At 38.4% G+C, this 27,189-nt stretch overlaps 1 protein-coding gene across 21 annotated transcripts in view; it reads left to right on the forward strand.

The window, feature by feature from the left end:
• The window catches only part of ATXN2 (ataxin 2), a 53,135-nt gene that overhangs the window by 601 nt on the left and 25,345 nt on the right, over positions 1–27,189 (forward strand). For 7 of the 21 annotated variants that reach the window (XM_030026345.2, XM_030026346.2, XM_030026347.2 and 4 more), the window contains exons 2-11: positions 6,597–6,633; positions 8,305–8,364; positions 9,096–9,167; positions 9,404–9,554; positions 17,563–17,687; positions 18,964–19,055; positions 21,844–22,041; positions 22,563–22,741; positions 24,257–24,466; positions 26,568–26,750. In XM_030026345.2, the coding sequence (XP_029882205.1) occupies positions 6,597–6,633; positions 8,305–8,364; positions 9,096–9,167; positions 9,404–9,554; positions 17,563–17,687; positions 18,964–19,055; positions 21,844–22,041; positions 22,563–22,741; positions 24,257–24,466; positions 26,568–26,750 (1,307 nt within the window). Of the gene's footprint in view, positions 1–6,596; positions 6,634–8,304; positions 8,365–9,095; positions 9,168–9,403; positions 9,555–15,472; positions 15,488–17,562; positions 17,688–18,963; positions 19,056–21,843; positions 22,042–22,562; positions 22,742–24,256; positions 24,467–26,567; positions 26,751–27,189 lie in introns of all 21 variants that reach the window. The other 14 variants (XM_041126243.1, XM_030026342.2, XM_030026343.2 and 11 more) reach the window with 8 other exon arrangements.

Genomic DNA, 27,189 nt, shown 5'->3' on the forward strand with positions numbered 1-27,189 from the left:
GGACGGCGGAGGGCACGGCAGAACCTCCTTATTTTTCCGTGACGGGGCGGCGGCGGGTGAAGCCCCTCGCGGCCTGGCGGGGCCTACGGCGGGGGCGAGGGGCGCTGCTTCCCCCGGGCCAACGTGACCCGCCTGCTGAGGAGGAGGAGGAGGAGGAGGAGGCGGCGGCGGGGGGCGAGGCGAGGCGCCGTAGCCGGCGGCCGCACGTGCGCGGGGGGGGGCCCGGGGGGGGGGGGAAACGGCGGCGGCGGGAAGGTGCCGGCCGCGATGGCGGCGGCCTCGGGGCCGGGGGGGGCGGCAGTGTTGTCCCAGACGGGGGAGGGGGTCAGCGTTCCTGCCTTGTGGAAGTCGGCGGAGGCCTGCCTGCGGTGGAGCTCCTTCAGCTTAGTGGGGTTTATTTTTATTTATTTCAATCTGTCTCTCTGTCTATATATATATATACACTTTTTTTTTTTTTTTTTTAAATTTAAATCGCAATAAAATTCTCGCGGGAAAGGGGAGGCCGCAGGAGTGCTCGTTGGCCTCACCGGTGGGTGGTGGTTCTAAGCACGGCTTCACTTTTTTCCCCAGGTTTGAGGGGTGAGGAATCGGGGTTTTGCAGCAGGCTCAGATTCCCCTTCCCCATGCACGCTGCGGAGGCCTTGCTGTCTCATACTGCCTCTGGAAGATTGATCCTGCTTGGAGAGCATTAGCTATACAAATTCACACATATTTGAGGGAGAGGAAGGGAGGAAAAAAAAAAACAACTTTCTAGTGTTGTGAATTTTTCCAGTGCTGTGGGGGTCATAACAAACAATCAAAGCAGGACGGTAACGGTTTTGAAGGTCATAGTCACTCAGACCAGTTTCATTTCAAGTTTTATTCATCTTGCTCTTCAACTTGACTTTTATTCTTACTCAGTTTTGTGCTTTGGCAATAAAACAGAATTTACAGTGGTCCCATTGTTGGACATCACTGGAAATAGGGTTTTACTTTGTTACCAGTGTGTGGAACTGGAAGCAGAAAAGCTTTGGTAGGGTTGAAAAGGACAGAATAAACTTAAATAGTAACAATAATACCCTAGCACTTCATTGCAGTGATTTAATAGTTTTTACATATGGCTGTTTAGATTGAACATGATGTTTACTGTGCTCTGCTAAACAGTTATGCCTCCCAACACACAGTGGCACTGTAGAGGTTAACGTGAAGGGCAACAAAACCTTTGGCTTTTTTTTTTTTTTTTTTTTTTAATTCAGTATGATGGTGAGCACTTCTCTCTGTAGATTAGGGGATGAGAGCATCAATTTCTCTCCCAAGTTTTTAAGATTAAAGCCACTGGATTTCTCCTACCAGCGTTGCCTTTCTAGTTTTGTTGGATAAATTCCACTTCAGAACTCCTTAGGGAGTTCTGGTAGGGCTGCTAAACAACCGACATGTTCCCTCAGAGGTGTTCACACTTTTTTTGTTGATCAATGTTTCAAGATATTTCTGAATGAGGGTCTGTAAGATCAACAGTCCCCAGGCTGATGGAGCCCCGTGGAACACCTTCAGAGAACTTCTGTTGTTGTCCTAAAGAAAAGTCTTGTCTTTTGGGGAGTACAATTTCAAAGATGGTTCATGCTGCAAATTTGTTCATGTAAATGAAAAGCTAAGTGGCTTTTCTATTTGAAAAATCAAATTGTTTTTTAGCTGGCCTGCATCTTGGCTTCAATTTGAAACATTATATTATTTAATAGAAACTTAAACAGCTCCAGTTTATGCCAGGCTTCCTTCCTAGCCGCTCATTTCCCTGCAGCACGAGCATTCTTTCTTATCTTCTTGAGATGCAAAAGAACGTTAGTTTTCGTGGCTAAGTTGCTCTTAAAGGCTTAGGTTTGGGTAGAAAGCTCATTGACAGTTAACTGTCCTGGACCTAATTTTCTGCTGCATGTTTATTACTGTAAGACTTAATTGGGCTAAGCACCTGGTTCTTCTATGTCTGATAGTGAGTGGAGGGTCAGCTTTGCTCAGTACATTTGTTTCCATGGTTTCAAAATGATGGATATATGTATTTCATATTAGAAAATTGAAAATCTTGTGTGAACAAATAAGATATTCCAGTATTTGTTTTTATATTACTAATTTCTTTTACATAAGGGGAAAAATCACAAATGAAGCTATCTTTAAAGGTGTGCAAGAAATATAAACAAGAAGGATTAATACATTTTTTTATAAAGAGGCACTAAGTGAAATGCTATGTTTGTTTAATAGCAACTGCATGTGCAATATGGCAGATGGGAAATTGGGCTGTAGGGGGGATGCCAATAGCATGTTGAACTGTAATTGGAGAAAACGTAGACCTTGTACCACAAACCTGCTTTGCTGTGCTAGTCAAAACATTATCTGATATCTACTTTTTGTAGTTTAGTTCAGTTTTGCCCTTATACAAGCACAGGAAGGTTAGCTGTCCTGTGATTGAAAGTTGCATCTGTCCCAGCGTTACTTCAAGCACTGCATCCTTTTTTGTTAGCAATTTTTCCCCATTGTTATTTTGTCTGAAGGTAAAACACCTCAGACTCAGGTTTTACATGGTTACCTGTCTAGTTACAATTGTGGTAGAAGGTCTTTTTCCTTCTTATTTGGTAACTTTCTTGCCTAACTGGACTTGGGAGTCCTTTAAGAATACTGTAAGTTACTGTCTTTTATAAATGGGTTTGCCCATTAAAAAGTTAAAACTGAAATGATCCCATGTTGCGTAGCTTGCTTTTGAGACTTAATGCTTCTTGCCTACTCTTACTTTCCTTTTTCTTGACATCCTTTTTTATTAGCCTAACTAAAGGCTTAAGTACAGGGCAGAAGAGAGGTGTCCATTCTGTTCAGACAGAAGTAATCAGGCATATTGAGTGCTGAGGCGCTCTGATACAATGGAAGTGACTGTTCTGGAGGTTTGATCACACGTGCCATTCAGAGTTTTTCTAGTTTGTTCTAACATCTTTGTGTGTGTCAGTTTTAATGCAACCGTGCTAAACTGCTGAGCAAAATGAATGGATAACCTGCAGGTCTCCTTCCTTATTGCTGTTAATACACTTTAGTATGGTATTATATACCCACTTTTGAGCAAGTTTTAATTTAACAACTGATTCATGGCAATGTATACGAAGAAGGTTCTTCAGTGACTAAGTCCATCAACAGGTTACATATGTGCACTGGGTCACACTTGAGTTGGGTTACTTACATATTCAGATGCTACAGAAGTTGTCATCTTGTGAGAAGACAGGAGTTGACATTACTAATGTCAGTACTGGGGGAAAAACTACAGAAGACAATGCTATAGGACTTGTATAATCTTAATTTGACAGCTTTGATTCGCTTGACTTACATAGACAAATACTGCACTTACAACTTTGTACTTCTGATTTCTCCCTTAGAAGAAAGCTTTACCAGCTCTCTGCACTTGTAATGAAAGTTCTTTAGAGTAGCCTGTAAATTTGTTTTCAAAGCTCTAGTAATGTCAGCCAGTACTCCAGAAACATCTATTCACTCTGTTAAGTTCAACAGTCTTTGTAGTTGCACTTTTGCTCTAGACATTAATTGCAGTATGGTCACATTTGTTTCTTAGTCTCAAAGTGAAGATGTTGCTGGAGAGAAAACCCCAGGACTTTCGTATCCTGGGAGGACCTGTGTCCCTTGCCTTAGTTTTCACTTAACTGGAAAAATATAAATGCATGACCCTGTTTTGCTTATACAAATGCTCTACTTGGCATGTAAACATTAGAGGGGGGAGGTGAGCGATGCTGAGGAATAAGATAGTAAATGCTCATAAAAATAGAAAAAAAATTGCAAGTTGCTGCTGGGGAAAAGTGTTTATTGTGCAGCATTTGGGATTAAGCCCTTACGGAGACTTTCACTCTTAAGGTGTAACTGCTGGCCTGCAATGAGTTGGCTACTAAGTTTAATTGCTTGATTGTTACTTTGTCTGGTGCAGCGTTTTTGTGACTTTGCTACCACGAAGAAAAGGGTTTACAAGTCAGATTTGCCAAGCTGCTGTGCCTTTCCCAGGCTTACCTTTAACCACATTTCTTCAATACAAAATGTATTTTTTTTTATTTACCATACTTACTGTAATCAAGATGTGGTTTTAGGTAGGAGTGCCAAATTGCAACTTCTAGTTTCCCCCACTCCCATTTCTTAGTCTTACTCTCCTGTTTTAAATTGTGGTAAACTTCTGGCAAAGACCATCTACTTTCTGCTTTTGTAAAGGTCCTAGTTTTTTTCATATGATGCTTCAAAGATGTGTCAAAGTGTAGTTTGAACTTGAGTCTTCACCTCTTGGAATATAAACCTCAATTTGATGGCCTTGGTGTTAGCAGAAGATACACACAGTTTTGATTGGATTGTAGCATTGGCAGAATTGGTCAATGTCTGTCTTTTTTTCCTGTTGATGAATGTCTTTCCTTTTCTCTAATGGTTTGTGTTTAACAGTTGTAGCTGGAAAACAAGAGGTCTAGTCTGTAAAGAGATCTGTTAGATCAGAATGGCATGTAGAATTTCTGCAATTAGCTTAACTCTTGGCCTGATGTAGAAGTTAGGACCTCTTGCCAGTGTGGATGCACACAATCAGATTGTTTCTTAAAGAAATGTGGGTAAGAACAGTAATTTTGGAAATGTGGTAAGAGATGAAAAATCTGTAACGCTTAGGTTGATGCTTAAAAGGAATACTCCAAATTTTCTGACCAGTCTAGCAACCCAGTTATTTAAGTTCTAAGAATACTTGTCACTAAAAATGGGAGTACTTTCTGTTGCAAAGACACCAAACTCTTTCACTTTTGACCATTTCTGTAGCTGATATAGGAAGGAGTAGCTTCTAAAATTTTTGAGACCAACAGAGGGAAGTGGTGAAATTGTTTGACTTAGGCCACGTTCTTTGAAAGACCGTGTTGTTGACACTTTTGATTGTAATAAAAGGAAAAATCAGAACTGGATTGTACCTCTCTTTTATTGGGGTGTTTCACATCTGGTGAAATGACTTCCAGAAAGAAGAGGATTGTTCAGCTGAATATGATGCAAAAATTATGTTCCAGGTTCATGAAGGGCTCACTTCAGCACTGTGCTATAGGTAGCCATTTGACAAATGGCAGACTTAGTAAATGGTGAGACTTGCTTGTCTCCAGAGCAAGCCTGAAGTTGTGAAGCTGCCTTATGGAAGGTTAAGGCTCATAGGTAATTAAATAAAGGCTATTTGCATTAGGTTTTTTCCGTGAGATTAGTGCTCTGCAAGTATTCTGAAAATGTCAGCTAGACATCCGAAATCTGCAGTTTTTGCCAATCAGCAAATGTCATCAGTGTGCGTGATGCTGTATGAGACTACATTTCTGTTTCAGAAGCTTGTTTTCTTAAACGAGTCAGGTGATAGTTTAATGATTTTTCATTTTTTCCTCGTTAAGGCCTTTCATGGTTCTCTGATGGACTTGCTTATTTCTGCAGAATTTATTGGAGGGATATTTATGTTTCTTGGGAGAAGTTCCTTTGATTTCTTGACTAACTTACGAGCTCTATTTATAAGGGCGTGTTGTTTTGAGAGCAAGGTTGTATTCAACCACAGCATAGTGTTTTCAAAAGCAGTTGAATGCAGTTGACATTCAGTTGGGTACAGATTTCAATGTTGTTTGGATATTTTTAAATGTAGACATGATTCTTTGGGTCTCTTTAATTAAATGGTTGTGCATCTGTAAGGTGGGTCTACTTAAAAATTGGGTGTTATTTTTAATAGAAGACTTCATTTTGCCTCACATTAGTGTGCACTCCTGAAGTTGTCATAATACAAATCTAAATCACTATGAGAAACATCTGAAACTAGGACTTCTTGGTACAAGGAAGTAACTTTGAAATAAGGTGCATCAGTGAAGTTGAGCAATTGTAGCTGTTGCAGACAGGAATGCTGCTGGGACTCAAATGTCTGAGGCAGAGGGCACAGACTGTTACAACTCAGTTTGCAAGGTATTAAGAACATACAGGTTAATTTAAAAGCTCTTTAAGTGTCCCAAGTGCTACACATTGGCAGATTTGCAGTAAAAGTAGTTAGTGTTTTTGAGGGGATGGACAGACTTAATTAGTTTCACTTACTGGGTTGTGATAGTAGTTATAAGCAAGTTCTGTAGGTAGGGCCTTGCAATCAGGGATTCTCTGTAGCTTGCAGCATGGGTCAGTTATTCGGGTGGCCCTTAATCAGACGGACAGTGACGATGTACTGAGCCTCTAGGGATTGGGCCTGAAAGTCGTTTTTGGTTTTGTGTGCCAGTAAGTTTTGGGATTTGCTTTAGTTACAGGATTCTGCTTAAGAGAGTATTTTTGGATTTTTGTAATGACACAGGCTTAGTATTTTCTTCATTTTGTCTTCTAATTTATAGTAGGTAACCCTCTTGCCTACTAATCAATGTTACTTGCTTGTAGGTCAGTAGCTTGGAGGATAAATGCTGTGGGCCCTGTAGTTGTAAAGTTCTGCTTTAGGGCAGTGCTGTTTTTCCCTGATCCCATTCTCAACACTAAATTAAGATGGGCTTTTGAATTCTTACTTGTTAAGAAATTAACCAGTTTTGGCAGTTCTTTTAATCATATCCCATGTATGTATTTAATTTCAGAGGTCGCAGCAGTGGCAAAGGACCGCCTCAGCCTACGGTAAGTGTATGTTTTTTCCTCATTTTACCACTTGTAGATATGAGGAAACAACTTATGTACAGTGAACCCAAGTGTCAATGTAAGAATAGGAGATATGGAATATTGTCTCAATTTTTTCCTTTGGATACCATGATGAATATTTTAGACTGAGATACGCCTTTCTAAAGATGTATCATCTTGCATTCATTTAAGTCTCCTGGGAGCATGAAGGGGGGAAGGCTTAAACTTTTGACTACACTAATCTAAATCTTCTGCATTTTCTTGCAATTACAGTTGTAGATACAGATAACATTTAACTTAAGGCAATGCTTTTGAATTAGTTCCTATCTGAAGATTCTAACATTGGCTTCTCCCTTAAACAGATGACAGTAAGACAGCATTTAGTTAAATAAAAATAACAGTTTTGTTTAGATTTACTATAAAATAGCTAACCCAGTATTATCAGTAGCCCAAATGTGTAGCTTTAGTTATTGTCGAGGCTATATATTGTTGAAGTATAGGTGCGGCTTGACTTGTAGAACATAATTTTATCAAAGCTAAAGATGTGGATCTTGATTTAAAGAGTTGATCTTTGAACTGCACTAATCAAATATTTGCTAATTTGTTATTGGCCTGGTTTTCAAGGATGACTAATTTTGGGGAATGGGGCAGAAGTAGGAAGGTTTAAGAGGGCTACAGTTTACTTACATAAAAGTTTACTGAAGATCTCAAGACTCTTCATTAAAAATAAAGAAGCTTTGAGTAAGAGTGGTGAAAAAGTTCATATGCAAACACTAAACATCATAAAGGCGTTGGTCTTTATGTCCTCCGTACTGACTGTTGAGCATAGGAGTGTCCTTAAACATGTCTTTTCAGACCAGGAAGGTGGGTAACATGCAGGAGTAAGTGGATGAAGTAGCTGACAGTTTAAAAGATATGTTGTCAGTTAAAAAGCTCAAAATATGGCGAGGTCCTTGCAATGTTTCAGCATCTCTTGTTTCACAAGCATGAAGTTGACAAGGAGAGATACTGGATGTTGCAACAAAACCCAGACATCCTCGCCACTTCATGTATGCTTATGCGAGTGTGTCATCTAGCAACTTGGGTGATACTTGGTCAGCTCTCCTAGTGTAGGATCTCAGGTTCTGATGCTGCAGTGAATTACTTTTGACTAATTATATGATGGGTTTTGAAGCTCTTTGGCACTCCACGATTTGGTGACTTTAGCTTCTGTTAATGCATGTAATCAGGTCTGTTAGATGCAAAGATGTAGTTCATCAGGCCCTGAAAGCAGTTTTTCACTTCTGCAGCAGTTGAAGTACCTTATCCTTTTGATGGCTGTTAAACCAGAGGGGGATGTTAGCAGGGCTTTTTCATTTAGGAGTCTGTGCATATGAGCTTCACCCAATCCACAAGAGAATTTCCTTATTGAGTGACATTAGGGGCACTCTGTAATGTTTATTTGTTTGGAAGGGTGTTCAGATCTTTAATTGATCAGAGAAAGGGGTAAGGGTCCTCTGGAAATCTCATGTGACCTAAGTTCTATGTATATTGACTGAGACAGGTTTTGGACCAATGTTTCTAGGAACTGGTATGTACTGGTGAAAGCCTGCATTATTTTTGGTGCACTGGCTTTTTGAATTGTTACAAGTGTTTCTCCTATATCTTGACAACATCTTTTCTATTTTTCAGATTTCTTTCGATGGCATCTATGCAAACATGAGAATGGTTCACATACTTACATCAGTTGTTGTAAGTCTTCATATTTGGAAGGGTGGTAAACAGTTTCTATAGCGACACAGAATTGTTAACTAGTCCACTAACTGTAATATAATGGAGTGAATATGAAACTTTAACAGTAGGCACCTTTTGCCAAGATTGAACTTCAGAGATTCACAGTAATAGCTATTCTGTATTTTTGGCTTGGAAAGGTTCAAATACAATTTGCAGAGGTATAGCAAATTTCTTAGGTGCACTGGTCATATTTTGAATTTTCTGTCTTTAGAGAGTTTATGGATAAATAAAATGAGTCTGTGTGCAGGGAATGGAAGCCTTTGTCCCCAGATTTTAAGGGAAGTCCTGACATGCCAAAATTAAGTAAGGCGGACTGTCCCACATCTGCATGAGTCCAGGATAAGCCTTCGTCCTTATTTATACCCACACGTATGCACCAATTCTGGTTTTGCACAAAAACTTGTTTGTCTGCGTTAACTGGTCAAGAGTCTTGTGAGTACCAAATATGCTTCTGTGAGTATCTTTAAATCCCTTCAGAACAAATGTTGGTACACAACCAGCTGTTTGCATCTGCAGAACACAGTGGCGTATTTATAAATGGGCAAATGTTGAATGAGTAGATTTGACTAAAAACTGAGCTGTATTTTTACACATTGTGCTTACGTAAAAAATACATCTTTGAGAAGGTGATTCAAATGTCATTTGTCAGGCTGGTAGAAAGCTGTATTTTCATTTTTCTTGCACTCTAGGGATCCAAATGTGAAGTACAGGTGAAAAATGGTGGTATATATGAAGGAGTTTTTAAAACCTACAGTCCTAAGGTAATTTTTTTTCATTTTGACTCTTCCCTATTTTAAAAGATCCTAATACTGAATAATCAATGTTTGATTAAAAATTGAATATTTATTATGAGTTATTTTGACTATTCACGTCTAGGTCTACACAAGCAGATTCATTTTTGCAAACTATTGTAAGTATCTGGTTTTTGCAAGTATGTGAAGTCATCGAGTAGCTTATTGTGCATTAAGTTAGTGTTTTCTTTTTATGTCTCTAATAGTGTGATTTAGTGCTTGATGCTGCTCATCGGAAAACTGCAGAATCCAGTTTGGGGCCAAAACGTGAAGACATACTAGAGAGTATCTTGTTCAAGTCTTCAGATTTTGTTATGGTGCATTTTAAGGATATGGATACTAATTATGCGAGAAGAGGTATACTTGTTTTTAAAGTTGTCTGTATCTTAAGATCTTAAGTCAAGATTTTTCAAAGTAGATGCTTTAGGATCCAAAAACTAAAGTTCACATTTAAGACTCTTAATTCTTAATGAGTGCGGAACAGCCAAATATCCCATTAACATCAATGGAAAGAGCAGATGCTCAGCACCACCTGAAATCAGAAATTTACCAAAATTTAAAAAATGGGTTGCAGAACCTTTGTGAAGGCTCTCTGCTTTGAGTGGCTTTTTTGGTGTCTGGAAAGCAAATCCTTAGTGGTGTTACAAAATATTTTACAGATTTTGTGGGAGGTTGGTTTTTTTTTGTTTTTTTTTTTGTAAATGTCTTTCTAAACTAGTCTGTTAAATGTTATATGAGAATCCATGAATACACAAATGCTTTATCAAAAGATTATTGTTCAGAGTTGATGTATATATAAAGTCTTTAGTTAGTTAAATGACTTTTGTCTCTAAACATGCATTCATATAAATATTCTTAAACTACTACTGTAAACAGAGCTAAAAATTCTTCAGGAAAATCCACTATTTGTGGTGTTAATTTCTGCTTTACTACTTGTAGATCTATAGTTAAGGTTCCCCAAAATACAGAAGAATCTAGTGAGGTGGCAGGCAAGTGGTCTTAAAATCTTGGAAGACATGGCTTGAAACTGTCAGAATTAAATGATTTTACAGGCAGTCGGGCAGTCCTCATACTTTTTCTTTTAATGTCTGACCTCCAAGACCCTAATTATTTTTCTGGAACCTAAGAGGCTCATAAGTCAGACAGCTCTAGTTCCTTTGCAGATTTTTTTTTTTTTTTTTTTTTTTTTTTTTTGGGGCAGCAAGTCTCAAGGGTTTTTATGCTTATGTTCCTGATTTGCTGGCCTAAGGAATAAAAGCAAATACATAGCTTTCTGTGCCATGGAGTGAAATTGCGTATGTGTACATTTTCAGGTTGATCAACACTGTTACTGGGAGCTAAGTGGTTATTGTTACACACATGCTTTATTCCCATGTAGCAGTGACTTAGAGGTGGGTAGGGACTGGTGGACGTTTAATGAGATCTTTGTCTTTTCACCATGTGTTCGTACATGCATATGTTCTTGCTGATTTAAAGCTGAAGAATGAGAGGCTTGTTGTTTGAAGGAATTTGCTTTTCCCAGAAGAAGATGCATAATGTCAGAGCAAATGTAGCATTGAAATGCAGATAAGTTCCAGGTTCTGGATGGGTCTTTGAATTTAAATTACACGAGAGCTATTTTATAATGGGTATGCTATGAACATCACTTTAATGTAAATGCAAACTGGGCTCTCCATTACCTAATCTTCACAGATTTTGAGCAGATGAAGAATATACTACTACTTCTAGGAATAATTACTCAGTAGAAGTTTTCTAGAAGAAAATGACTGCTTCAGGTTGAACAGTCACTCAGTTCACTTTATTAGGTGGAATGTCTTTGAATCTAAATCTCATAAGTAGCTGGAGAGGAGAGCTGAAATAAAGCTGTAGAGACTTGGAGCAAGATAAACTGGAAGGCTGCAAAACTCAATAACCTGTAGTGGGTAAATTAATCTGCTTTCCATTTTGTCTCAAAAATGTATTATCTTGAAATGATACTTGAAACTGTAAGTCAGTCTCTGATCATACCTGTGAATTAGAGCAATGAAGGGCTTTCTGCTTCTTTGGGAAATTAAATAAGCAAGGATTCAAAAGAATGGAAGTGTATGAACATGCATGCAGGAACTGCCGGCCTTTTGTTCTTACAAATAAACCCAAATCTTCATGGTACTGAGTCAGATAAGCCTGTGTGACTCACAGTAAAAACTGAGTCTGAACTCCTAGGTGAGGAGATGGTGTTCCTTGCTGCGTTTGTATTGGGAATGGTTACTGTCTGGTGCCCAGAGAAGTTTGACAGTGTTGCAGTTATCCAGGAACAAATATTTTTAAATTGCTTAGCCCTCAATGTTTTTTGGCTTTCACAGACAAGTTAGTAGACAGTTTGGACATATTTGGTTGGAAAGGCAGCTTGCTCTCACTTTTTAAAAAATGTAGTCAAAACAAAAGGGCACTTCACGAGCACTCTGTTGCCATAGGAGAGGCATACCTAGAGTAGAGTTTGTTTGGGTCTGTGTGAGTATTTTCTCCTACCACTTAGGAGACTACTAGACTTTGAGGAGGCCTTGAGGTAAACTTTATTTCTGCAAAAGGTACTGTTTTGGAAATTTTAGTGCATCCTGGTTTCCTGGTTCAGTATAAGTATCTAGAGTTCTGTGGATTTTTATTTTGGCATTTGCTTCTCTGCTGAGCTGGAGGAGTGTGGACAAATGGTGCTCTTGACTGTGGGTTTGATCTTCTGACTTAGCCTCAGACTTGAATAGCAGAGATGTTAGCTGCATTGGCTGCCTGTTTGACCAAGTCAGACAGAAGAGACTGGAAGAGTACTGGGAAAGAGCAACAGATGGGGAGAAAGGGATAGGGATAGATTTTCCTTTCAGAAGAGTGGAAAATACAGTTGTGTCTGAAAGAACCATCTGAAATAGTCTGCCGAGCACCTTTCATTGCTATCGTACTTGTGCAGCTTCAGAACAGTGAGCTGATAATTCCTCCTGAAGCTACATCAGTAGTGCAAGTGCAAGGGAGCTAATGGCAGTATAGGCTTGGGATGGGTGAAACCACCCTGTTTGGAAGCAGCAGTCTTAGATTTCCTTCTGCCAAGCATGACATTGCACCTTTAGGCGCACCAGTAGAGTGTGGTGCCTGCCCAGATTGTAGAAATTGGAAGGCTTGGGAGAAAAAAATAGTAGGTCTGCATAGATAGGGACATTGTAACAGTTTGTGTTTAAAAAATAAATCTGTCCCTACTTCCTGGGGCCTTATTTGCAACTCCGTCAGTCTGCATAGACCTTTGTGCTCGTGTAGATTGCTGTTAGGCTTCAGAAGGAAGGGAAAGGAATCACCTGAGGGTGTCTCACGGTGGAATTGGGGCTTTCTGCAGTACAGGCAGGCTGATGAATGAAACATGCATTGGAAATCTCAGGTGAAATTGTATTCTATCCATCACCCCCCTTTCAGACTATTCTGTCTTCATTTAAAGAGGGACAGATGCTGTCTTCTGCATGTGGCAGTGGAAATTGACTGCTAAAAATCCACTCTAATGTGCAAGTTGAAATCCTTGGCTGTACGTCTGCTTCACCTTCTGAGGCAAAGGTGAAGTGCCTAGATCTCGTAGTTGCTAGATTACAGGGGCTGTGTGATTGAAATAGGAGGGTATATTTCTCCTGTGTTCTACAGAAAAGCTTCTAGCAGTGTTTCCTGTAGTCTTAAACACTGATCAGTTGACAGTGCTGGTTTGCATATGATTCAAATTTGAGTAGGGCTTCAGAGTTGCCTTCTTGGCTTCTCTTAAAGACAAGACAATTCAAGATCATAACTACTGTTAAAGTAAAAGGCTTCTACAATGTTTTTATTGTTTTTTTGGCACCCTTACTGCACTCTGAGAAAAATATTACAAATCCAATGAAAAAAGGCTGAAGAGAATTGGCTATTTAAGTTTTTCCTTGAATTAGCACTGAAAATGGCATCCTTCCAGAGAAAGTGTTGCAAGGGGAATAGCAGTAGGCATATTATGAACAAAGGAAGGAAATGTTGGCTCTGGAAAGCTGGTGGTAACTGGTTTTAATGTTTCAAATCAGTAGTAAGTAGTTACAAAACAAATGAGAGTTTACTGTTGAAACCTTTAAGATGAAACCTCAGTTTACTTTGGGCCATGCTAAACCTGATCAAAGCTTGGAGTGTGCAGCATGCACACCTTTGGCACATAATGCCGATTGGTTTAATAGCATTTGAACTGCAGAGTTGCACTTAATTGCGTATTTGTGCTTTCCACCATTAGTAGCTCAAAACATGTTTGTGAAAACAAGCATGTTAAACGCTGAAATTAATTAAACCCGGACTCTTAATTGCTCTATTCTGGCAATTTTTTCTTTTAACTCATTTAATAGCACATACTTGAAGAATTTGCCCAAGCTGAGTTTTTCTCAGAATGTGTATATTTGCCTTTACTTATTGTGAATTTCTGTCGCATAGAATTGTCCTTGGGATTTTTTTTTTCCGGTTAGCAGGCTTTAAAACAAGAAGCGAGGTCTTTGATATCAAACTTTTTTGCTTAGGAGATGTCACATTAAGCAGGTACAGAGGTGGCAGGGGCTAATTGAGTGTTACAGCTCAAGCTCTTTGTTTGACCCGTTTTCATTTGATCTTTAACTTGGGTTTTACCATGTAGAAGAGGAATTGATTAAAAAATTTGGCCATGTCAAGGTGTCATGTGAATTGCTCATTCAACGGCTCAGAGATATGAGGCACCAGGTAAGGGGGAGGCTGAGCTTGTGCAGTCAGTATCTTGTCTGTTATTTCTCTGCCAGTCAGCACTTGTACCAGCAGTTCATGTTTTAGCCTCTACTTTGCTAATAATCTTAAGAGCAATATTTTTGTTTTGGAAACAATTATTTGTAGAATTTATTTTTTACATATGTTCTCAATTTTGTTGCTCATTAATTTTGGTAAAGTCTTGTTTGACTGGCCGCATTTTTAATCTTTGTGTCCCGTGTGCTTGCCTAGCTGTTTGTTCCAGGAAAACAGTGATCTGTGCCTTGAGGTACTGTTCTGCTACATTTAAACTTTGCCTGGATGCTCCTGACACCATATTGTCTGACTAGAAGTCTGCCTTTGTAGCTTGGATTTCTCCTAACTCTGGATTTTCTTTGAGTTGTAGAGGTTAAACTGATGTTGCAGTCTCACTTGTGACTTTCATTCTAAAGTGAGGGAGAAATGAAGAGCAGTGGAGCTTCCTGTGCCCCATGATATACTGGATTCTACTGGGAAATCTAGCATTGACTGTACACATCTTACTCAGATCTGTACCATTTGTTAGATGGTGGAGTTTTTGTTTTGACTTGGGCTTTTTTTTCCCCCAGTTCATGTGTATCATTATAATTTTTAACAGCACTCTGCTGAATGTTTATGTGGCTTTTTAAATAAGAAAATTAGTGGGTTGAGTAGATGAGCCTTGTTAAGCGAGTATTTTATTCACAGTATCCAAAATGGCACAGTTGTGTATGGAGTTTGTCTGAAGTAATTTAATAGAAATTAAGGAAATATGCTTCTGAAATACAGAAGATTACGTCCATCAGGTGCTGTCATCAGTCCTCCTAACTCATATTTATCTAATCTCATTGGAGAAGAGTTCCCTCTACTCCCAGTGAAGTAATGTAGAAGCAAATTTCACAGTTTCCTAAGTGACATAAGCAGCCTCCAACTTGCATTTGGTGTAAAATGTCCAGTCTGAGAGGATCAAACATGAAACACTGAATTCATAATGTTTGGCCCAGAAGCAGCACTGCTCTCTCTGGGTTATGGCAGTGTTAGCTATGGGGTATTGATAAGGTAAACAGAATTTCCAAATACAAGTGCCTTACTTTTGCCTCCCTGTTAAATGTGCTCTTTAGTTACTACTTAGCTGTGGATTGAGGCAGCACTGTGTTACTATGTAGTTTCAGATGACATTTAAACATATCTTCTGTTGTAGTATATTTTAAAAGCTGTTTGGTTGAATGGAAACTGAGAGATGTTTTCTTTCAAGTTGGTATACCTTAGAAATCTGTAGGCCACATGGAGGGGTTTTTTTTGTGAAGCAAAATGGGGAAGTACATGGGGCTGTTAATAGGTGGGAACATTGCTGAGGTTTTAATGTGGAAATGATCTTTGCAACGTGGGAGATGTATAATTGGTCTGAGTATGTCTGTGAGAGGGACTGAAAGAGTTTAGCTTTGCCTGAATTCAGCCATATAACGTGAAAAAATCCACCTGTATTTATATCTGATGTCTTCCAATTTTTTCTCTCTCCATATCTGTTGTAGTTCCTTCAGAAACAGGTAACTTTTTTGGCAGTCACTCTATGTCTCTGCATCTTGCCTTTCATAATGCTTTTGTTACCATAATATATAACAGGAACGTAATATCTTTGCTCGCACATTTATGGCACTATAAAACATGCATGCATAACTTCACAGAATCATTTAGAGTATCTTGCAGTTAGTTGGTGACTTCTGTTTTCACCCTTGATTTTTACCTATTCTGAACAGTTGAAAATGCAACGATTGAAATTTTGCATCAGTGCATAGGTAGTACAACGATACAATGACAACCTTTCAGAACAGTTTATAAGTAACCCCAGAATGTGCCTGCTAAAGGCATTGCATTTAGTGACGTGCTAAAATATGATCTCACTTGAAAGTGTTAACCTCCAGCTGCGTAGGTACTGTCACAGCTTTGGTTGGCAGACTGTGACATCTCACAAGGTGATTGATGCAGGTTTTTGCAATTTCACATGAGCCCTAACAGTGGTGTGCCTTGTTAGGTGTCTGTCTTTCATTTGGCTTTCTTTTCTTATTTTACTGATTCTTTTGTATTTGAAATGAATGTTTAGCTAATAAACTTCTCTTATTTTTCATACATCTTCTATAACGTTTCATATAAGCTTATTAACAATGCTTAATCGCTTACCCATGGTTCCTTTGGTGTTTGTGTGTGAGTTGAGCGAGCATTTCATGAGATAGTGCTGAATGTTATTAGACTAAGCACAGTTAACTTTTATGACAGATCATACCAATATATGTGCTGAACTTCACTGTGAAATTGGGTAAAACAGGAATAATAAGCTATGTTAGCAGTCTCTCTTTAAAAAATCTTCAGTGATTGTTTAAAAACTGTAGCATCAGTGGCCAACTTCATATGTTGTGAATTCTTTTCATGATGGCTTTAAAGTTTGTTTTTCTTGGTAAGATTTCAGATCTTGCCAAAAGTTAATTTAAGCCACATTCTTCCATATCTGGCACTGCCTGGTGGTTTGATCTCATCTTTTCTAAAGGTCTGAAATGTTTGCTCCTTATTTTATCAGTAGAGTGATAATAGGAAATTCTAGGTTGAAGGCTTATTTATTTTAGGCTTATTTATTTATTTATTTATAAGCTTAAAACAAGCTTACTTTATTTTTTAAAGTTCCTTCTGTTTAAGTATGGTAACTCAGATCTAGTTGCTTACAAATATAAAAGCTTGGCTTCCTTGATGAATGGCTTTGTACTTTTTTTTTTTACAGCACTTTAATATTCTAGTATTATTCCTTCTTAAGTCTGGCTTGAAACCTGAACAAGTGAAAATAAAAGCTCATGTTCTTTATTGATTTCATACACATTTTTATAATTTTTATAAACAATAGCAGATCCTTACTGCTTGTTCATTTTCATATGTTGTTGAGAACAAGAGGTAGAGAGTTTCTGAATCTTGCTGTGTGATGTGGGTAAGCTGCTGCTTGAAAAAGCTTTTGCAGGAAAGAAGACACCTCCGTTCATGTCAGTGAACAGGTGCACCAACCTAATGGATAATTGAGTTACACTGCAAAGGGAGTAAAAGTGTGTGCATGCGTGCTGGTGTGTTGAGGAGTTGTGGAAATTGAAGAAACACAGGTATTTGAAGGGAAACTTGTATTTTGCCCATTTAGGAAATGGGTTTGGGTTGCATTCCTGCTTTTTTTTGATATTTGCATAATGTTAGTATGCATTTGTGTGGGCTGTTTGGAAAAGCATATTGTACAAGTCTTGGGTTTTTTAGAGGAGTGGGGATCCTCAGATAGTCCCTGTCCCACCCTGTCCTGCCCCCCCCCCCCCCAACCATACATGTAGCTTGTGTAAAATATTTTGAAATAACTGAAAGTAATTACTGCTATTCTTTGATATATTAGAAGTTAGTCTGTACTTTCATAGTTACTCTGTGAAGTAGGCACCTTTCTACTGTAATCCTGTTGAATGCAGCAACTACATGAGAAGCTGAATGATGTTTAATGTGCCTGCAATTCAGCTATATTTGGTTGTTCCTCAGATAAACTAGTGTGTACATCTTCCTGTACTTAACCAAACTGATTTCACCCCCATCCCTCCCCACCCCATTGTAGATGCTTTTACTGATTCAGCCATCAGTGCTAAAGTAAATGGTGAACACAAGGAAAAGGATCTTGAACCATGGGATGGAGGAGAGACCACCGCTACTGAGGAGCTTGAGGCATTGGAGACAGATGTTGTAAGTAATGCTTTTTTATCATCTGTGACAGTCTGTAGAAAATAAGCTATTCCTCTGGACATGCCTTGGAACAATTCCTTAATTTTAATCTAGTAATGAACTTCTGACTAAAATTGCTGGCCTACATTGTATAGATGTATGTTCAGTCTTTGCTAGCAGCTGCCACAGTACTTTTTTACAATTTGAATAAGAATAGCTGGATTTCAAATGCCACTTTTGGCAAATATTGACAAATGGCAGCTGCTGTGGTAAGGGACGTGTTTGACTCATGGACTGGCTGAAAGAGGAGCTTTTATTAAGGACTCCAAATTCAGCAATACACTGAAGTGATTTATGTTTAATCAGAGCATTCCTGTCTGACTATCATTGCATTTGGAAATTATGGCGAAATTGTGCTTAGCTAACTGTCTCTGAGCTAAGATGAAGGAAATTGATGGAAGTCTGACCCATGACTTAATAAGCACAGATACAATCTCAGTAGATTATGGATCGTTAGATGAAAAGTGTGGTCTCAAATGACGTTTCTTTATATATCATAGCAGTCAGCTTTTACTCAATCATGCATTCTTTTTAGTAAGGTATTCAGACTGCAATATGTTAAAGAAAGAGGATAATGTTACTGATTAGAGGAGAACCTCGTCATGTTGCTGTGGAGCATATTAACTTTGGGTAGAACAGTTATCCTGTCAATTTTAGTGTACATATTGTACAGCTGAGATTTATTAGAATACTTAATACTGTCAGTGCTTTTATAAAACATTCAAAACATTTATCGTTGTGCTTGAGTGCTGTAATAGCAATTTTACTAAAGTGGGGAAGTTGTGCAGATCAACAGGGTCTTCTGCTTGTGGTGTATCTCTCAGATAATTGCATTAGTAGTGCATTTGAAAAGTTTCAGCACTTGCCACAGCAAGGGACACTTTCAGTGTTCAGAAGTGTCAATTTGCACTTTTTGGAAAAGGCATTCATACATGTATTTCTTGCTAGCCAGTAATCTTCTAGTACAGAGTGGGCATGGTACTTAAAAACAAAAACCTCATAAAAACAATTCAAATACACACAACAAACAAAAAACTGGCTTTTGAAGGTAAAATCTATGCATCTGATGAACAAAGTTCCCTGAAATAAGTTGTGGCTTTAGTAACCTTGTTATCTGGACAGTAAATTCATAGGCCCAGGAAAAAGGGCAAAAGGTTTAACTTCTGCCATCAGCCCTTAATTTTAAGGGAATGTGTTTCCAGTGTCATTTTGAAAAACGAGCATCATTTTCTTCTAGTCTAATGGATGGGATCCCAATGACATGTTTCGTTACAATGAAGAAAATTATGGTGTAGTATCAACCTATGACAGCAGTTTATCTTCTTATACGTAAGTTCCAAAATATTTTGTTATTAGATTTGTATTTAATGCTCTCCCTGTTTTGACAGACTTTATATTCTGAAGATAATTTTACATGCTTTCTGAAGTTGTGGAATCGAATAACTGAAAAAGCAATGAATGAATATTCCTTAAGAAACCTTGCCAGTGTTCTGTGAATAGTTAGATGTAGTAATCATTATATATTCCCTTAAATGGGCACCGTTCATTCCCATTGCAACATTTTCTGAATTCAGGCATGCAATAATGCTATTTCTTACAAAAACTTTTATGAATAGGGTGGAAAATACCAAATTGTGAAACTGTCTTTATGTAGCTGCTATACCTATAGTTTGTGTTTTAACCTAGCAGAACAGTTTGACTAAATCCTAATTTTATTGAGGCAATTGATCTGGTAGATACTGGAATGTTGAAATGTTGTCAATAACTAAGGGGGGGTTGTGTGCTGTGAATGACTTATATAGCAGACTTGTCCAGCTCTAAACTAAAGTTTTAGTTACAATATAGTAACAACTTGAATATAGAAGTAGTATAAAGCCTGCTCTGGCTACTTTGGCAATGTGGACCTGTTCCCAATAGTCTGCAGCTATAATGTTAACTGCAACTGCAAAACAAATCAATTGCAGATGTTCAACAGCCATTGTGAAATGTCTTTAATGTTTTCCCACTCTTTTAACCCTCAAAGTGTAAGCTTATTTTTGAATGTCAAGGAATTGCAGTGAATATTTTGATTTTTGTGTATAGAATTGGAGCACTTGTCTCTGGTTCAACAATCGGAGCACAGGTCTCTGGTTCAACAATTTTATTTTTACTATTTTGTTAAAATAGACCTGTAACATGGTGGTAATCAAAGTGTCTTAATCAGCTTATATTTGAATCCTGGGGAAGCTGTTCTTTCGTATACTTCACTGCTCTAAGTACTTTTTGTACTTTTGAACTTTAGTCTTCCATCTTTCTGCTTTATGGATATTAATGGAAACAGATTAAAAACATGAAGGTGGCTTTAAATTGCCAGAGACAAATTCTATTGTTTCCTAGTCAAGCAACTTGCTTTGCATATCAGTCTGCTAAACTGGGAAACTTTTCCTGATTCTCCAAGTATGTGATGAGCAGCAGTGTAGCTAAATGCTTATATGTGCAACTGAAGGATTGTAAAGGATTTATTGTTTGATTGTTTTCTCTCCCTAGAGCTAAGCGTTAGCAGGTATAATTTGTCAAACTGCATAAAGGTACAAGTTTGTGTTCTAGCAAGTGTACTGCATTAGTATGTTGATCAGCTGCTGTACATGCTTCTCTCATCACTGGGGTTCTGAACAATGTCATCTTGCCCATCCCCTTTGTTTCATCTCTAATGGTCTTTTCCCTGTTAGAAAATGTAAAATCATTCTTTTGCTTGTTTAGGTTGCCATCAGTGCTACTGCATACATACCTTCATTTTTTTCAGTCACTTTAAATAAATGAGGATGTATTGGGTGTTCTCCTTTCTTGTGTGTATACTTAATATAGGGTAAGCGAGGCCCATGACTTCAGGTTTGTATGCATTGTGTTCATGCATATCTTATTTGAGCCAAAGCTTTACACTGAAGGGTAACGTTTTTATTTAATATTCTTGCAGTTAACCATTGATAAGGCCAGTAGATGTCTCGACTGGCCCAAAATGTGTGTATGGGGAAAAATTTGTGATGCAGTAGCTGAGTGCTGGCTTGGAATTTGGCAAAAGCCACTTGTTTTCCTAGTTCTGCCACCAACACTTGAGTAATCTTGCATATATTATTTCATACTTGGTTTGTATCTCCACCTACTTTCTTTGTTCTTCTTTTTTATAGTATTCAAAATATGTGCAGTAGTGATTATATAACGCCCAGCATGGTGTGGTCCAAGCCTTAACTGTGTTCTGCATTTTTATGTAGTTTATTCTGAAGTGAGGTTGGATGAAACAACTTTTGGAACTCAAAATTAGAATCGGGGACAAAGCACAAAGTTGTTTTATAAAACCTGATACTTTTAACAAAAATTAGAACAGGTAAAAACCCAAACCATAGGTGGACAGAAGGAAGTGCCAGGTGTGATGTCCATCTCTAGTTATCTCTTCCAGTATTTCATTGCTTGTCTACTGAATTCTTACTTGGTGGCTTTCCTAAGGGAGCTGCATATGGGTTTTGCAATATGCTATTACCTAATACAGATACAAGGAATGAATGGTTTTCAGGTCCTAGGACATGGCAAATGAGTCATGGGTTTCTCGTCCCATGCTCTAATGTATTGCATTCATCTTTTCTGCAGTTATTCATAACAGGAAGAGCTGAAATTCTATGGCTGGAATTATCAAAGGATTAAGCATGTAACTCCTGAATTTCAGTAGGATTGGGGACTCTTGTGTCTGTTGGCAATGTGTAAATAGCTAAAGAAATTAAAATTTGGTCTCTTATGGTAGGTTCCTATCTAAACAACAGACTAAGGCTTTTTATTACTAATGTGCTCAACCATGTCAAAAGTTGGAGCCTTTACATAGCTTTAGGGACCAGGGATTTTGCAAGTCATATGGAAAAAGCTCTGCACCCTGACCTCGGCTCTCTAGGCAGGTAAATGACACAGAATTTGCACACAATATCAAACCAGTCCAGGAATACGGACATACTTATATTAAAAAAGACAGCAAGTCTGCTGGCTTAAAAGCAAGGTTTTTTTACTCTGACTTGGTTAGAATGTGTAATTTTTGTAGCTCCTTTGTGCTTTTGAATGCATTTCAGAGATTCTTTTCCTTTCCATTGTCTTTTAGGGTGCCATTAGAAAGAGATAATTCAGAAGAGTTTTTAAAACGGGAAGCCAGAGCAACTCAATTAGCAGAGGAAATTGAATCAAGTGCCCAATACAAAGCTCGGGTTGCCTTGGAAAATGATGAAAGAACAGAAGAAGAAAAATATACTGCTGTTCAGAGAAATGCTAATGAACGAGAAGGACATGGTGTGAACACTAGGTACTTGCATACACTATGAATAGTATTTTTATTTAAATGATGTACATATTTTGGTACAGTTGCAATTTACTCATTGAAACTGTGCTTTTTTAGCAGGGCTGATTAGGCTAGGAACGTTGTGTAAACAATTGTGCTGGTTTTGGCACTCATGCTAACTTGTACACCTCTGCCTGGCCCTCTGTATTATCTCTGTAGTGAAACAGACTTCCCCATTCTGATATGTCACTGTGGTGAATTCATACCAAATTACAGGAAAGGGCAGTGGTTTTGGTATGTCATGGAGAATTTCAGGCATTAGTACTAAATCATTCAGTGTCTGTGGGCTCATAGAAAGTGGACTGTGTGGTCAGTATCAAAAGCCAGTTCATGAGGTGAATGTTAGGTCAACATCTGATAGTATTTAGAATTTTCCTTTAGCTTGATTTGAGAAAGATAGAAAATATCAGCAGAGTACTTGATCAGGTACTTTTCATTGTCTTTCAGTTCTGTCTTAACACTGATAGAAATTTGCTGTGTTTCAGAGAAAATAAATACATTCCACCTGGACAGAGGAATAGAGATGTCCTGTCCTGGGGAAGTGGAAGACAAAACTCACCAAGGATGGGCCAGTCTGGATCAGGCCCACCAATTTCAAGGTCTGGATCCCATACTTCAGAATTCAGTCCTAACTCTGGAGCAGATCAAAGAGTAGTTAACGGAGGCAAGTATCTGAAGTCTAAATGAATGTGCCTTATAAAATTGCAGTCAATTATCTAATTATGTTGAAACTGCGTATGGTGTGGTCTTAGGATATGTATTTTGTAAGTTAGGTTAGCATTCATCATTTAACACAGAGGTGGTGATTTTGATTTGGGTTTAACTTACTCATAATGAAACATGCATTTGACTGCACTGTATGTAGCTTTGTGGAGCAGAAATGTCACTTGTTTTCCTTCTCAAACACCTTTGTCTTAGATGATGATGCAGTATGCGGTTTTAAAGATTAAAAATTGCTTTATGTATTGCTACTGCTAAGCTCTGTGTGGAGCAGTAGCAATGCTGACACCTAGTGAAAGGGAGGTGGCAGCCGAGGAAGTGTCACTCTCTTCAATTTGGTTTCCCATAAAAAAGAATAAAGCAACTCGCTGACTTCACGGTGATGGCGGGGGGTGGGAGGGGAGAAATCATTGTTGGGAAAGTAAGAGAAGTGTTAGGGGAAAAGGAATCAAAAGCCTTCTCTCCAAATAGCTATTTGAGTATTTTCTGCTGTACACATGGGTAATATTTATAAACAGACATCACTGGGCACTGTATAGCAGGAATTCGTGTTTCATAAGCCAAACACCATTTCTTGAGATGGATTTCAGCAGTAGCCTATCCTTGAGGCATTATTTTTGTAAGTTAAAAATGCTATTACGTGAGGTTGTTGTGAATAAATGAAAAATACATAATACTCAAGTGCCTCTATCTGGAGAGGAAGTCTGAGAAACATCTAAAGGTAAGTGAGACTTCCTTTTTAAATAGAGAGTCAGCTGTATAAAGGATGTACAACTGAGTCTTGCCCAAACAATGCTAACCTTGAAGTTTGTTCGTAGTATTTGTGGTTTCTGTCATCCTATTACTCTGCTGAATGAACTTGATATACGTAAAATATTCAGAATGGCTTGTGAATTCAATTTCTTTGTTTTGGAAACAATGAACCCTATATCCTAGATTAAAATACTACATTAATACTTCAGATAACTGATAGAGGCATAAATGTCAGGATTCAGACACTGAACACCGCTGTTTTTTGTAAAGATACAGTTCCTAGAATTGATATTGCTCATCATTTGGTTTGAAAATAGCAGTTTGTATAGCCAATACTATATGTGAACCACTGTTTGAGAACCTCTGGTAGCTATTTAAGGACCTTGTCAAGAGTGATGCGTACTGTAGAACATATATATGATAGGCTAACAGATCAAACTTTACTGTCTATTCCTTAGTAGTATTTGTAGATCCTAATTAACCCTTTGGGGAGTTTGTAACATTCAGATGTTAAATTTGACCTGAAGTGGAGGAAATAACCTTGCAGAGGCTATTTTATTGGTTGCAGAAATAAACTAATCTATCCCCAAAGGGTTAAACATGAAAAATCATTTTGTCATATTTTACTTTTTTTTTTCTGTTGACCTTTTTCCCCATAATTTTTCTTTAGTTTTTATACTTTCCTTCATATCATTTGTTCTGTCAGGTGTTCCCTGGCCATCGCCTTGCCCATCTCCTTCCTCTCGCCCACCTTCTCGCTACCAGTCAGGTCCCAACTCTCTTCCACCTCGGGCAGCCACCCCTACACGGCCGCCCTCCAGGCCCCCCTCGCGGCCCTCCAGGCCCCCGTCTCACCCCTCTGCTCATGGTTCTCCAGCTCCTGTCTCTACTATGCCTAAACGCATGTCTTCAGAAGGTACAATACCACGATTTGTTCATGTTTTTGTTTGTCTTTGTTTAACTCCTTTGTGAGTTTAATTACAAAATTGTTTTTCCTCTTCATTACTTAACCTATAATTTGTGTTTAACTTTAGTTTATCAGACTATTTCTATTAACCTTTTTATTTGAAGAACTTTACAAAAACAAAATAAAGCTGTGAAATTTCCCAAGTTGGTATGAAATAAACTCAGCTTTGTAAACGCTGCTCAGTGTCTTAACTTAACCAACAGCAACATGCAGGACCTGATAACTTTAGAGGGCATTTTTAGGAACGTACATTTATATGAAGTATCAAATATTTTAATACAGTTGTTCCACAAAAAGCCATTTCAAATTTAACTAAATAATTGAATTACCTTTTGTAAAAAAAACCAACAATAGTACTAACAAAAATGCTGTATTCCGAGAAGTGCACTGTGGAATGGGATAGGATAAGCTGCTTCAAAGGCGAATCTGTAGAGGACTTTAGATCTGTTTGCATTGAGGCAGAACAGTAAGTCGGCTCCCTAGCAGTCATAATATGCAGAGAAAGGCTAACCCATGAGTCTTCGGTAACTGTATGCAGAAGTAGCTGAACTAAATTTGTTTGTCCTCCGAGGGTACAGTAAGGAACACATTTTAAAATTTTTATTTTATTTTGTTTAAGTGCACTTAAAAACTAGCCTGCACAACATGGTCTAGCAAGCCTGGAAAAACGCAAACCAGTTACACTAAACTCACTGGAAGCTTGCAGTCTCTGCTGTAGCTGGCTCCACTGGAGCCATGGGAGAGAGAACAGTCATCATCCTACTCATTGAATCAGTAACACTGTTCTGCAGCTTGCCTGATAAATGCTCAAGATGCTCCATAACCAGAAAGTGGATGGTAGTAGGCATGTCTGTATGGCATGCTACTGTCAATTTATCAATGTGAGCTTTTTTTATTTAGTAAGATACCGAGACTCCACATGCAAATTCAGTTATTTTTTTAGCTCTTGCGATTGATTTATCAGGCATGCAGTGAACTGCTGCTTACTGCAACATTTAGCTTTCTACTACTAGAAGAGGATTGCTGGAAAGTGTGTATTCTTTAAAATACTTGCCTGTAGATAATTTGGATTGAAGTATACTTTACATTCATGGTTAAAATAGAGGCTGACATTTAAAGATTTATGTAACCAGAAGAGATACTTGATATTTTAGAACTTTATCTGAAACCAGAAAGCCATTATCTGAACTTTTCTCTATTATTGACCTATATTAAAAATGAACTGTAGTCAGTCAGATTGTCTTCTGTTCATGCACAGTTTTTCCTTTTGAAGTATCAACATTTGAGTTTGATCTTGTAAAGAAAATGTTTGTTAGGATGTAGAAACTGTATTGGTGCTTAGACTTGAGTATAACTATTCTGTGGCAGCTGTATAAGCTGTTCAGAATTACTGTATTCACTTATGACTTTAGCTTCTGGCGTTAAACATGCATGACTTGAACCTTGGGATAACAATAACTTGTTTAGTTGCAATTTTGCTGACTTGTAAATGAATTGTGACCTGCTGCAGGCAATTTAGCCTTGGTGCAGACTGCTCTGCTGAAATTCCCCAAGAGCATTGGTCAGCCAGTGGTGACTACTCTGTAGATAAATGTTTGGTATCACTGACCACCTGACAAAAGTGATGGAAATTTTTTCTTTTCTGGAAAATGTTTGATAGCCTGGAACTGTGCTTATCCAGAGGGAGCTGGGCCACTAACCTTTTTGGCTTGTCTTGCAGTAAGCAATATTGGATACTTGGATTCAAATATTTTAAATCCAGGACTTGCATACCTGTTTCAATTCTGATAAAGCTTCTAAATATCAATGAATGTGAGCTGTCATAGCAAGGTGATGAGTGTGTTGGTAGTCTGGCTGGACCAATGGCTTGGCCTTTTTAGTCTCGTGGATCCCTGGTTCTAGTCGATGTCAGTGTAAACTGCTTGACTGTATTACTGCATTATTGAGAGTTATTAGATTAAATCCAGTTTTAAAAAGAGATGGTATGTTTGGGTACTCTTAGTGATGGACGTTAAGTACTTATTGTGTGGGGTTGTCTTCTTTTTCTCAGGGCCTCCACGGATGTCTCCTAAGGCACAACGGCACCCTCGAGGTCACAGAGTCTCTACTGGTAGGGGTACAATTTCAAGTGGCTTAGAATTTGTATCTCATAATGCACCAGGGGAAGCATCTACTACTGCAGTGGCACGAGGCAGCCCTTCAGGTGGGACGTGGTCATCAGTTGTCAGTGGGGGTAGGTAAAGCTTGGCTTATTGCAGATGGCTTGCCAGGGGTACTTTAGAGTGTGAATGCTAAGCAGAATACTGCGTTTCTAGACAATTCAGGCTCTGAATAAACACTGGTCTGCTAACTTAGCTTGCTTAGATGAAGTGGGAGAAGGATGTTCCCAGATAGCTTAGTAAAATAGTTGGTGAGCTGGTCCTTCAAGTGCAATATTGTCCTAACTGCAGAGAGGTTGTCAGATGCTGTATGAAGAGAAAGGAAGGAAAAATGTGGGAATTAGTTGTTGAAAGAAGTAATTTTCAGGAAGGTTATTGAAGGAGACAAGAAGTACGTTCCATTGCATCACTGAATTTGGTTAATAGCAGTGTAACTGGGTTGTGGTTTACAAATGAAGGTGTTTGGATAGAGGAAGGTTGGTGTTAGAAGATGAAATGATATTCAGGTTAAGT

This window comes from Aquila chrysaetos, chromosome 9 (genome assembly GCF_900496995.4).
Source record: "Aquila chrysaetos chrysaetos chromosome 9, bAquChr1.4, whole genome shotgun sequence".
Classification (NCBI taxonomy): Eukaryota; Metazoa; Chordata; class Aves; order Accipitriformes; family Accipitridae; genus Aquila; species Aquila chrysaetos.